This window comes from Oryctolagus cuniculus, chromosome 19 (assembly GCF_051225735.1).
Source record: "Oryctolagus cuniculus isolate XC-2025 breed Fujian yellow rabbit chromosome 19, ASM5122573v1, whole genome shotgun sequence".
Lineage (NCBI taxonomy): Eukaryota > Metazoa > Chordata > Mammalia > Lagomorpha > Leporidae > Oryctolagus > Oryctolagus cuniculus.
In genome coordinates, this window is record NC_142885.1 from 48,424,513 (window position 1) to 48,438,260 (window position 13,748).

The 13,748-nt window shown below is 41.8% G+C and overlaps 1 protein-coding gene across 1 annotated transcript in view; it reads left to right on the forward strand.

Annotated features, from left to right (window-relative positions):
- Nucleotides 1-371: 371 nt before the first annotated feature.
- LOC149120580 (uncharacterized) overlaps nucleotides 372-13,748 on the forward strand; it is a 39,088-nt gene continuing 25,711 nt past the window's right edge. Inside the window, exon 1 of the mRNA XM_089322014.1 lies at nucleotides 372-842. Coding sequence (XP_089178140.1) covers nucleotides 597-842 — 246 coding nt within the window. The 5' untranslated portion in view covers nucleotides 372-596. The remainder of the gene's footprint in view (nucleotides 843-13,748) is intronic.

Consider the following 13,748-nt stretch of genomic DNA (forward strand, 5'->3'; position numbering starts at 1 on the left):
GAAATCTTGCGTGCATGGTTTCCTTAGGAATTCCTGCCACAGCCAGAATTGGGCCAGTGTGAAGCCCATGCCTGGGACAGCAGAGGGAGGCAGCCCAAGGACTTAGGCCCCTGAACCCACCATGGAGTATTGGATAAAGTCCCTGGCTTCTGCTTCGGCCTGGCCCAGCCCCGGCCTTTGTAGCCACCTGTGGGGTGAACCCCCAGATGGACGATCACTCAGAGAGAGGAAGAGTGCTCAAGATGCCCCCTGCACTGCTTCTCTCCCCAAAAGGCTTCAATGGCTAGCCTGAGCCAGGCAGAAGCCAGGAAGCAGGAGCTCCAGTCAGGATTCCCACAACAGAAGGGAGAAAGGGTCCAGAATACCTGGGCCAACAGTGGCTACGTCCCTGTGGCATCGGACACTGGACGAGGAACCGTGCATATGCGTCACGCGGCGCCATTGCGGCCGCCCATGAGGAGTGCGCCTGCGCCGGTGCTGTGACCCGGAAGTGCAGCCGCACGGGCGGCCTCTTCTGCCCCGCGGTGCTCAGGTGGGAGTCCGCGCCGCGTTCTCACCTGCCCAGAGCCTGCGCAAGCCCTGAGGAGCTGTCCTCCATGCTGCTGTCCGACGCTGCAGGCCAAGCCTGGGGGAGACCCAGCGCCCCCAGGGTCAGGCCGGGATCAGGAGAGGCTGCGGCGGGAGGCGGCGGTTTTGTTTCCTTGGGCTTGTGGGAATTTCTGGGCGCTGTCCTCTTCTTTGGCCCCTGTGGAAGTCTACACCTCAGGACTCAACTTCTGTCCCTAAGGAGCAGAAACATTCTCTCTGCCGGGTGTTCAGTGCAGTGGCGATCCTGTCACAAGGTAGGCGGGGCCCCGGGTGCACAAAGCGGGGAGGGGGTGTGTGTGTGAGGGGGCGCGGGGACGGAGGAGGAGAGAGGGGGCCAAGGGGGAGAACGAAAAGGGGGTGGGAAGGTGGGGAGGCGAGGAAGGGAGGGGAAGAAACGCGCGTGGGGGAGAGGAAAGGGAGGGGAGAGTGACAGGAGTCCTGGTGGGCGGCGGCGGGGTGCTGGGGGGGACGGGAGGTTGGGAGAGGAACTTTTTCCGCAGCCTTGGTTCCGTTTTGGGGTTTTCTATCCCTGGCCGGAAGTAGCCTTGGCCGCGTCAGTGAGAAGAGGCCGTGACGGCCTCTCTTATCCAGGTTGTTCGGAAGGGTAAGGTGTGTGCAGGAACACAGGGGCGTGGGGCGTTTGAATTAATTTGCACGCAATCTGGTGAATTTTCACAGACTGCACACACGGAGGAGAAAGCAGGTTTCTGCTTGAGACAAACCCCAAGAATCGCTCTGTGCTCTGTTCCAGCCTGCCCAGGCTTCTGACACTGAATAGTACTAGTTCTTTTTGTTTGTTTCTTTCTTTCTCTGTTAAATTTGGTTTGAAAGGCAGAGTTATACATGAGGCGGTGCGGGAGAGATCTTCAATGTATGAGTTCACTCCACAGGTGGCTACAATGGCCAGAGCTGGGCCAGGCCAAAGCAGAAGCCAGGGACTTTATCCAGTACTCCAGTGTGAGTTCAGGGCCCCAAGCCCTTGGGCCGCTTCCTCTGCTTTCCCTGGCATGTTAGCAGACAGCTGGATCATAAGTGGAACAAAGGGGAAGGGGGGGCGGAGCAGATGAAGCCACTGCCTCCAGTACCAGCATCCCATAAGGGTGTCGGTTCAAGTCCCAGCTGCTCCACTTCCATTCCAGCTCTCTGCTAGGGCCTAGCAAAGCAGGAGAAGCTGTCCCAAGTCCTTTCGGGCCCCTGCACCTCTGTGGGAGTCCTGGAGAAAGCTCCTGGCTCCTGGTTTCAAATCAGCTTTGTTTTGGCTGTTGTGTCCATTTAGGGCGTGGACCTACAGATGGAAGACTTTTCTCTATCTCTCTTTCCCTCTGCCTCTCTGTAATTCTACTTTTTAAATTAATAAGTAAATCTTAAAAAAAAAAAGAGTGTAACAGGCAGGAATCCAGTTGGCATCTATATGGAATGACATTGTACCAGGCAGTGTCACAACCTGCCATGCCACAAGGCAGGTCCTTGTAAGTATTTTTCTGCCCACTCGTTCTTTTTAGCTGAGCAAAAACAGGATATGTGAATTTAATCACTAATATATATTTAATAATTTTCATTATACTTTATAATTATGCTTCTATAGTTATTATAAATTATAACATTTAGTAATTATGGAAGCATTCAAGTTTTTTGTTTCTCTTTGTGTGAATTTTGGTATATTCTGTTTTTCAAGGGATTCACACAGTTCATTTATCTTAGGAAATTTTTGGTCACAGAGTTGTTCATACTATTCCTTTACATTATCTTGATCACGGGGCCATGGTGTCACCGTTTCATTAATAATATTAGTAATTTGCACCTTTTTGTCTTGGTTGGTCCTGATAAGAAGTTCACGAATTTTGTTGATGTTTTCAAAGAACCAAATTTTAGTTTTATTGATCTTTGTCTGCAGTTGTACTTTTTACAGTTCCATTGACTAGTACTTCTAACTTTTATGATTTATTTTCTTCACCTTGCTTTAAGTGGTTAAGTTGCTTTTCTTCCTCTGACTTCCTAGGGTGAAAGCGTAGCCCATTGATCTTGGTTCTTCTTTTCTAAAATATGCATCCATTAATATAAATTGGCAGGGTATAGTTTAAAATTTAGTTTCAAATATTTTTGAGATCTATAAATGTGTTATTTTGAGGTTTGTTGATTTTTCTCCAAGTTTTTTATATTTTCCAGCTTTTTTGAGCTAACTTCTCAGGTAGTTGCATTGTGATTTGAGAGTTTACATTGTGTGGCGCCTCTTCTTAGGAGTTGAGGTCTGCTCTACACCCACAAACGTGGTCAGAGTGGATGTGCCATGTGTGTCTGAAAAGTGTGTCGTGTTCTGTTGCTGTGAATGGAGCATCCTCTAAGGATCCGTTTGGCACATGGTTGATTTAGGTGCTTTTCTGTTCAGCTGCATCCTTACTGATTGTCTAACTGCTGATCTGCTAACGAAAGAGATGTCTTGATGTCTGTGAGTGTAATAGTGCATTCGTTTATTTCCTTTTGTAGTTTTAACGATTGTTGTTTATGTATTTTGGCATGAGGTTTATTTTGGACTCACAATCATACTCCATTGAAATGTGTATCTTCTGTTCTTTCACGAAATCCAAACCATCTTGTTTATTGTAGGTTTATTGTAAGTCTTGAGACGCAGTATTGTGATTTCACCCAGTTCCTTCTTTATCATTGTGGACATGATAGTCAATTGTCTTGGGTTTTCCTGATTACAGTCAGCTTTGTTTTTTTCTCAAAAACCTCTTGCTGGAATCTTTATTTGGATTATCTTAAACCTATAGAACCATTTTTCAAGAAATGGTATCTTAATAATATTCAACCTTCCAGTCCTATACACAGTGTATTTACTTAGATCTTCTTTAGTTTCCATCATCAGCATTTTAATCTTCAGCCAACATATTTTTGTATTTTATTCATAGAGTTATAAGTTTTAATTTTATTATGCTATTTTAATTTTTATATCAGTATCTACCTGTGCACTGATGGTAGTATACACTTGATTTTCTAATAAGTACTTTTTAAAATACTTTATTTATTTGAAAGGCAGAGCTAGAGGTACTGTTCACTGATGGTAACATACACTTGATTTTCTAATAAGTAATTTTTTTTAGATATTTTATTTATTTGAAAGGCAGAGCTAGAGGTAGAGGCAGAGGGAAAGAGACAGAGACAAATAGAGGTTTTCCAGGTTCACTCCCCAGATGGCTGCAGTGGACACAGCTGAGCCAATCAGAAACCAGGAACCAGGAGTTTCTTCTGGGTGTTACAGGGAGGTGCAGGGGCCCAAGGACTTGGGCCTTCTTCCACTGCTTTCCCAGGCCATAGCAGAGAATAGGATTGGAAATGGAGCATCCAGGACTTGAGTGGGTGCCCATGTTGGATGCCAGCACTGCAGGTGGCGGCTTTATCTGATGGGCCATAGTGCTGGCCCTGCAATTGATATTTTTACATTACCCTTCTACCCATCATGGTCTTGCTAAAATAATTTATTATTCCTAGTAGCTCTTTAGAAAATGCTTTTGGAACTATTTGTAGATAATATGTCTTCCTGTTTTTTTTAATGGCTTGAATATCAAATGGCTGTGGCCTCATGTGACCAATACAAATGGCCCAGAAGTATGTGGAGTAAAAGTCCTTGCACCTTCTGCACAGTTAGTACCAGTTGCTGCGGGTACACACATATGCTGTATGGATGCACCTGCTTTCTGGATTCTCCAAGGAGAGCACCCTGCCATGAGCCCCGTTTTCCTGTGTTTCATAGTGGAGCTGGAAGGTGAAACTGAAGGTTCTGGGTTGACTCCAGACTGTGCCCTGTACTGAGTGACTAATTTATTCTCCATGCCTCGATGTCCCCAATGGGGCCATGGGGTTAACAGCAGTACAGCCCCATGAGACTGCAGTGGAACTCGGGAATTTTATGGGACAGTGCTTTGTGTTATTACTGTTCTTTTACTATCATTTATATTATTTGCATCATTATTATTTTATTCTCATGAGTCTCTTGTTTGTACCTTGTTGCTTTCTTCTGTTTGCTTGTTTTAATTTTGAAGGACTGGCATTGAGACAGAGCAGGTTAAGCTGCTGCCCATGCTGGCATCCCATATGAGTGCCAGTTCAAGTCCTAATTGCTCTACTTGCAATCCAGCCCCCTGCACATGCACTCTGAGGGAAGCGGAGGATGGCACAAGCATTTGGACCACTTACACCCACATGGGAGTCCCAAATGGAATTCCAGGCTTCTGGCTTCAGCCTGGCCCATCCCTGGTTAGTGAGGCTATTTTGAGGATGAAACAGCAAGTGGAAGAGAGATTTTTCTCTTTCCTCCCTATTCTCTCTCTGTATAATGTTGCATTTTTAAAAAAACATTTATTTATATCAAGGGAACAAATTTCATGTACTTCATATACACACTTAGAAGAACATAATGATACTTCCCATTACATCCTTCCTCTCTCCCTCACTCCCACCCTGATCCTCCTTCCTTTTTTTCTTTTAATTTTTACAATGAATACTTTAAATTTACTTTATTTAGTGGAGGGTTAAGCTTGTGATTATGAAGAATTCAACAAGTAGTAAGTAGAAAAACTATTCCTCCAGAGTATAGACAAGGGCTATAAACAATAATCAAATCTCAGAATGCCAGTTTTGCTCATAGACATCATGTTCCTTTGCTTTATGTTAGTGACCACAAATCAGGGAAAACATATTTGTCATTTTGGGACTGCTAATTTCAGTAAGCATAATGGTCTGCAGCTGCATCCATTTTATTGTGAAAGACTGGATTACATTCTTTTTTATGGCTAGGTAGTATTTTATCATGCATATACACCACAATATCTAGTCATCAGTTGTTGGATATTTGAGTTAATTTCCTATCTTACCTATTGTTAGTTGAGCTGCAATGAACACTGGCTTACAGCATCTTTCATATGCTGATTTCATTTCTTTTGGGTTAATTCCCAGGAGTAGGATGGCTGGGTCATATGGTAGGTCTATTTTCAGATTTCTGAGGAATCTCCATACTGTCTTCCATGATGATTATACTACTTTACATTCCCACCAACAGTATATTAGGGTGCCTTTTCCCCTACATCCTCACCAGCATTTTTTGATATTTTTGTGATAACAATTCTAATTGGGGTGAGGTGAGACCTCATTGTGGTTTTTTATTTGTATTTCCCTCATGGCCAGTGATCTTGAGCATTTTTTCATCTGTCTATTGGCCATTTTTATCTCATCCCTTGAAACATGCCTCTTCCTATCCTTAGCCCATTTCTTAACTGGATTGCTTGTCTTATTGTTGGTTTTCTTGAGCTCTTTATGTATCCTCAATATTAATCTTTTATCAGGTGTATAGTTTGCAAATATTGTCTCCCATTCTGTAGGTTACCTCTTTACTTTGTTGAGTATTTCCATTGCAGTGCAGAAACTTCTTAGGTTGATGTAAACCCACTGTCCATTTTTGCCTTCATTGCCTGTGTTTCTGAGGTCTTTTCCAAGATGTTTTGCCTTGGCCAATGTCTTACAGTCTCCCTTATTTACCCCTCTAATAATTTGATGATTTCCAGTCTTAGTGTTAGATCTCTGATCCATTGTGAGTGGATGTTTGTATCAGGTGTATGGTATGATGGGTCTGGTTTCAAACTTCTGCATGCAGCAATCCACTTTTTCTAGAATTATTTGTTGAAGATACTGTCCTTTCTTCAGATAGTGATTTTAGCTCATTTGTCAAAGATTATTGGTTGTAGATGTTACAGATAAAAACTTCTAGGGTCTCTAATCTGTTCCATTGGTCTAGATATCTATTCTTGTGCAAGTACCAGGCTGTTTTGCGGAATAATGTTATGGACAATTAGTGCTCGATCAGTTAGATTAATTAGATTCCCTGGTGTCACACAATATGATTGGGTGACTATTGTTCACAGTAATCCATTATGTATTTTATAAGAAAATGGAAGAAAGGAGCTCAGGGTTCCAACCATAAAGTAGTGTCACAAGATAAATGTGCATTTGATTGGTTCAATTTGTATACATATATTGAAATGTCACACTGTAGCCCATAAATATTACAGCTGTTGTTAACAAAAAAATGAAAATACCAGCATTTTATTTGGTGTATAAAGTTAAGGGGTGTTAAAATGTTTAATATCACAACTAATATTGCAGTATTTAGAAACATTTCATTAATATTGAGACAAACATAATCTGGAACTAATTGGTCTTACCAAGACGAGTGGAAAGGCTACCATGGTTTATTTTAAGTTGGTGGTGAAAATTTATTATAGATTGTTCCCTTAAGGTAAGAAAAATGGAATTAGAGCAATACAAAAATGTGAAATCAAATGATAGACTATTTTTAAAAATTAAGATTTTACTGGTGTTGAGAATCAATACACAGACATTTTGATGTGTACACAATTCTTAATATACATACCAAAAATCTTAAAAAGTCATGAATTTTTATTCTTCTTAAATTTGATATTATTTTATTTTGAAGATACATATTTTTAATTTATCTTATGCTTAATGGCTTAATGTCCCACAAAAGCACAGTAGAGTTAGAAAGGAAGAATGTATGCAAAGACAATAAAGAGTAATCAAATTTAAAAATATCAACTATAGTCATCCACAGTAAATTCACAGTTTTCAAGCTCCCCTCAGAAATGGTGTACCCAGGAGTGTCTGCCCAACTATAACTACCACATGTTTTTACATTTATTACATGCTTTGGAGAGTTATGTGATCACCACAGAAGAAAAATAGCATATTTGCATTGATGAAAAGACATTTTATGCAATTCCTCATTCTCCACCAACACAGACAACTGTTGATTTAAAAGTTTTTAAGAGATTTGCCTTGTCTTACATGTCTGTAAATTGGATTCATACAGAACAGTGTTTAGTCTTTTGATTGATTTTTTAAAGATTTATTTATTTTACTTGAAAGTGTTACACAGAGAGAGAAAGAGAGGCAGAGAAAGAAGTCTTCCATCCACTGGTTCACTCCCTAGCTGGCCACAACAGTTGTAGCTGCACCAATCTGAAGCCAGGAGCCAGGAGTTTCTTCTAGGTCTCACACGTGAGTGCAGGGGCTCAAGGCCTTCTTCTACTGCTTTCCCAGGCCATAGCAGCGAGCTGGATAGGAAGTGGAGCAGCCAGGACTTGAACCGGCTCCCATGTGGGATGTTGGCACTGAATCAGTGCCTTTGCCTGCTATGCCACAGCGTGGGCCCCTTATTCTGATTTCTTTATGTGTTTTTCTTTTAGTTTGTTTCTTTAGTGACATGTTTTTTTGTAACTTCATTTTTGACTGCCACATAGAATTAATTGTGAAGATAACACAACTCATTTTTTCTCCTTATACATAGACATTTGATGTTTTCCCATTTGGCTTTCATGAATAGTGCTGGGATGGGCCTTTGTGTTTATGTTGGTTTTATATTTTTAGGGGCAAAACTGTGAGTAGAACTGCAGATCAATAACAGTAACTTCATCTAAAACACTTTGAGAAGCTACTAAACTGTTTTTCAAAGTGTCTGCACCATTGTAGTGGAATTGCATGAAGTTCTCATGATCCTCAGTCAGATCTGTCAGCATTCATCTCTTGCTGAACCATAGTCATTTTACTGGCTGTGAAGTGGTATGTTCTTGAGGTTTTGATTTGTGATTTCCTGGTGACTAATATTAAGCATATTTTTACCTGGTTACTGGAAAAATGCATGATTTAATTCATTAAGTGACTTGAAAATTGTTTATCTCCATTGCATTTTGTATTTTTGTGTAGTATTCGGGTATTCTTAAAATTTTTATTTGTATTTTTCTTCCTTCCAATGCCATTTTGAATGCTGCTGTTTTTTCAGAATATTCATTGTTGTACAGAAATACAATTGATACTTTTACATCTGTTCTATGCCCTGAAAGATTACTGGATTTTACTTTGAATATATAGTGAATTCATCAGTATTTCTTTTATATGCAGGATTATGTCTTGAGCAATGCAAAGCAATTTTACTGTTTCCATTTGAAATCTGAAGACTTTTTTCTTTTTCTTTTCATGATTTTTTTAGTAAAGTTTTCCATTACCATGCTGAATAGAAGTGGTAACAGTATTTGTTTCTTGCTCCCAGTCCCAGCGTTTGTAGATTTTCCATGGGTGGCCTTTCCCTGACAGAAGTTCTCTTCAATTCCTAATTTGTTTATGGTTTTCCTATAAGATAGATTTAGAAAAAAAAAAACACAAAACTTGTATTTATGGGGTTATCATATCTTGACTTTCCTTTATTTTACTAGTGAGTATAATATTAACTTAATTTTTTAATTTTAAGTTTTTAATTTGAGAGGTGGGGACTGAGAGCTCCTGAGTGCATACTTACTGCCCAGATGCCTGCAATGGCCAAATCTGAGCTTGCACAATAAGAAGCCCCCAGAAACAGAGTCCACATTCCCAGTGTTGGTGGCAGGAACCCAATTTGAGCTATCACCACTGCCTCCAGGGATGTGCATTGGCAGGGACCTGAGTCAGGAGCCCAGGCTGGGATTGCATTGTGGGAATCTTAACCAGCATCTTAACTGCTAGACCAAATGCCCACCAGTTCTCTCTTTATTCTATGCCTTTGGTCTGTGTATCTGATCTTATGTCAATATCACCCTATTTTGATTGCTGTTGATTTGTAGAGAGTTTTGAATTCAGGAAATGTGAGACCTCCAACTTTGTAATTCATTTTCAAACTTATTTTGGTTGTTTGTGGTCCTCGTACATTCTATATGAATTCTATGTTGTTTTTAAAATTTTCTGCTAAAATTAAATGTTGATGTGTTTATAAGGATTGCTTTGAATATGTAGATCATTTGGTGCAGTAATAACTTCTTAAAATTCTTTTTATGTGTGTCATCTTCAATTCATTTCATTAACACTATAGTTTTTGGTGTTTAAATATTTTATTTCTTTGGTTAAGTTTATTCCTAAGTAATTTATTCCTGTTGAGCTATTGCAAATCCAGCTGTTCTCTGTATTTTCCTTCAAGGTTGTTCAGTTTTGCATATAAATGCAACTGCTTTTTCTATGTTTATTTTGTATTGTACAGCTTTGCTGAATTCAGTTTTTGTACCAGTTTTATTGAAGAATCTTGAGTGTTCTCTACATACAAGATCATGCAAGAAGGCAAAGATAAAGCTTACCTGCAGAAAGTATCTGTTGTTTGCCATGTGAGAATTAGAATAACATCTAGTAGACTTATGGACTAGCACTGCTAAAGGAGTCCACTGATTCACCCATTGGCTTACCACTGCTATCTATGTCCCTACACAGACTCCCCAGGAGACTTCTTAAGGAAGGGCCTACACTGACGGATGCCTGTTGTGTGTTGCTGGCAGCTGCATATAAGAAACATGATTGGGGCCGGTGCGGTGGCTCACTTGGTTAATCCTCTGCCTGTGGCACCAGCATCCCATATGGGTACTGGGTTCTAGTCCCAGTTGCTCCTCTTCCAGTCCAGCTCTCTGCTGTGGCCCGGGAGGGCAATGGAGGATGGCCCAAGTGCTTGGGCTCCTGCACCCACGTGGGAGATGAAGAAGAAGCACCTGGCTCCTGGCTTTGGATCAGTGCAGCACCAGCCATGGTGGCCATTTGAGGAGTGAACCAATGGAGGGAAGACCTTTCTCTCTGTCTCTCTGTCTCTCACTGTCTGTAACTCTACCTATCAAAATAAATAAATAAAAATCTTTTAAAAAAGAAATATGATTGATCTCATGTGCTCATTTCAGACATGGGTACCTCCATCTGGGTGATCCAGAGCCTTGTGTGCCATGGGAATGTGAGTCTGTGTGCACCACATGATGGCTTGCTGCAACTCAGGTGCTGCTGATATTGGAAATGACCCCCTAAAAATTATATCAAAATGTGACCCTTTCAAGTTCCCCAGAAACACCATCTGGGATGCCACATAATGGTATCAAAATTTGGGGTGCCATATGATACCACCATATGCTTATTAAAAAATCCCCAATATTAATAAGCCTGAGAGGGTTCTTGCCTAATATTTGGAAAATTCTAAATACCAGCATAAACAAATGAGGCAGTATGGTACATTTTAAGCTTTTATTTAGTGTGAAAGATGCATAGGAGAGTGGGAGCTTTATCTAAGAGAGAGAGGTAAATCTGGGTTCATACTAAGCACCAGGAACCAGCCACCTGGAGGAGCATCTAGGGAAGGTGGCCCAAAGGCCTCATGCCTTGGAGATGCTGGGCTACAGCCAGGCCCCTCCTGGTCAATGGGCCAAGGCAAAGAAAAAGGGGTGGACATACTGTGTCCCAAGCTTTTAACCCACTTCCAAAGGGGTTTGGTTAATTAACCTGATTGGCACTTAGGTGTGGCCAGGTAGGGGTATGAGGTCACACAGAGGTATAGCAAAGGTGTCAGGTACGGCATGAGGTCACACAGGGGTGTGGTGACAGCATGGTCTTCCAGCTCACAAACCTAATTTTTTTTAACCTGTATGCCTTCCTACTTCATTCCCCCCTCGTAGACACCATCCCTTAATCCTAAGGGAAGTTGATGAACATCAGATCATCTTTTCTGTAACTGCTTCCTGCTTATGAGGGGCATAGTGCAGGCCCTGCCTATCCAGGATCTGGAAGTCTCTGTCTAATCCTATCTAATGAATTTGTTTTGTGAGCTGGAGCAATCTCGGTCATTGCCAACATCTGTGTCCCACATGGTTAGTTGCTCCCGGAAGTCAAGTTCTGAAACATATAAGTTGTTAATTAGCAAAGGCAAAACTGGATCAAAACCATTTGGTAGGTAGGGTGCCCCTTTAGATGAAAATAACAAATGGGGACAGGGAAGATCCACTCTGAAAACGAAAATAACAGACTAAAATAATGAAAATATTTAATCCCGCTTCAGAGGTGAAAATAACAGAGAGAAGAATAATCCATTCTGAAGATGAAAATAACAAACTAAAATAGTGAAAATATGATTTAAAATACATAGCTAATGAAGATCTGCTCTGGAAATGAAAATAACAAACCAAAATAATGAAAATATGATTTAAAATACATAGTTCTATTAACCATTCATGTAGCATGTGGTGGGCCATGGGGGCAGCCATCTTGGGGTGGGGTCTGTTGCCCATCTTTCTGTGAGAGTGGACGTTCCCATTGTGGGCCACCATCTTGGGGCAGAGTCTATTTCCCATCTTCCTGTGAGTGCAGAAGTTCCCATGGTGGGCCACCATCTTGGGGCAGAGTCTATTTCCCATCTTCCTGTGAGTGCAGAAGTTCCCATGGTGGGCCACCATCTTGGGGTGGAAGTCCCACCCTCAATTACAGGAAGTAGAGCATCTTCCATGTTTAAAGTTCCTTCTCTGACTCTAACATGTTTCTAAGCAACCAGACCAATTCTCCAACTTGAAATTAGCAATTAAAATCTTGAACAATAAGGCCCAGAAACAAAGCGAAATCTTTCTGAACTTTAGCTGCTGGTACTAGTTTAAAATGTAACCTTAGAAAAGCATGTGAATCGTCTTTGAAACACACCACAACCACTCAAGAATCCTTAGGAGTTTGTCCTTCATGCAAATCTGTTTTATCTCTGTTTGTACTAGCAATGATACCAAAAGTCCTTAAAGCCAGAAACAGCAACCGAAACCCCATCAACCCCTTCCTTTTTTGAAAACTAGCAAAACAAAAGGAAAGAGAAAGAAATAAAAAGAAAAAATCTTGCTTGTCTTTTGTGTGAGCGAGCTGCTCTTCTCCCTCAGGGCAGGGTGGCTCTGGCCTCACACCACGTGTTCTACTAGGACACTAGGCTCCTCTTCCCACGCCAATATCAGCCTGCTTTGAGCATGTCCCGGCTGCCACCTTAACAATTGAACAGTGCACTGGCCACCCAGGTGGGCTGCCAAGCACTCGTGTAGGCAGAGCTAGCTCATGCCTCTGCTGAGCCGCTGCAGACCAAACAGACCTTGTGGAACTCGGCACCAGTCTGCGCTGTCAACACACACAAAAGGCACTCCCACTGAGCCACTGCAGGCGGAACCGGCCTTGGGGAACTTGGCATGGGTCTGTACATGTGCATGCACTCCCGCTGAGCTGCTGTGGGCCAAAACAGCCTTGGGGAACTTGGTGCGGCCCCCAAGCTTTCATGTAGGGCAGGACCAGCATGAGTGTCCACCAGAGGGGCAGCTCCCTGCGGGTGGCCCTCTAGCGGACCCAAGGCTGAGAGGCCAGATCCAGGGTGCCCGTGGTGCCCAGATTTGGCGCTGAGCCTGGAGCAAACTTGGGCCACATGCCTGGCCATTGTACCCTGCCTAGTGACCAGCGCCAAGGCCAAAGAAAGTGATGCACCCCTCCCACACGTAGGCCGTGCGTGCATCCCCACCTGGGTGTTGCTTTGGACCCCTGCATTTCCATGGACAGGTGTGCAGGGAAAGCACCAACCCAGATGGGAGAGGGAGAGGGTGCAGGCAGAGAAATAGGGTCAGAAGCCACAAGACGTCCACTCCCACCATGCTGCCTAGTTTTAAAATTTCTTAAAAATCAGTCCCATCTTAAAATCCACATGTTAAATGTTCCTTCGTGGTCTCCATATGATATTGGAAATGACACCCTAAAATTATATCAAAATGTGGCCCTTTCAAGTTCCCCAGAAACACCATCTGGGATGCCACATATGGCATCAAAATTTGGGGTTCCATATATCACCACATGCTTATTAAAAAATCCCCAATATTAATAAGCCTGAGAGGGTTCTTGCCTAATATTTAGAGAAGAATTCTAAATACCAGCATAGAGAAATGAGGCAGTGTGGTACATTTTAAGCTTTTATTTATCTTCTGGGGTCTTAACCAAAAAGTCATTGCCCCAACCTCTTTTAAGAGATGTCTCCCTATGATTTATTCCAGCAATTTTGTATTTTCAGATCTCAGATTTAGGTCTTTGATCCATCTGAGTTGATTTTTATGTGTGGTGAAAGGTAGACATTTAATTTCATTCTTCTATATATGTTTATCTAGTATTGTCAGCACCATTTATTGAAAAGACTATGGGATTTTCATCAAAAATCAGCTGTTATATATGTATGTTTGTATTTATGTATTTTTTCTCTGTTTTCATTGATCTTTTTGTATCCATCTTCATGCCAGTTTCATTCTATTTTAATTACTATACAT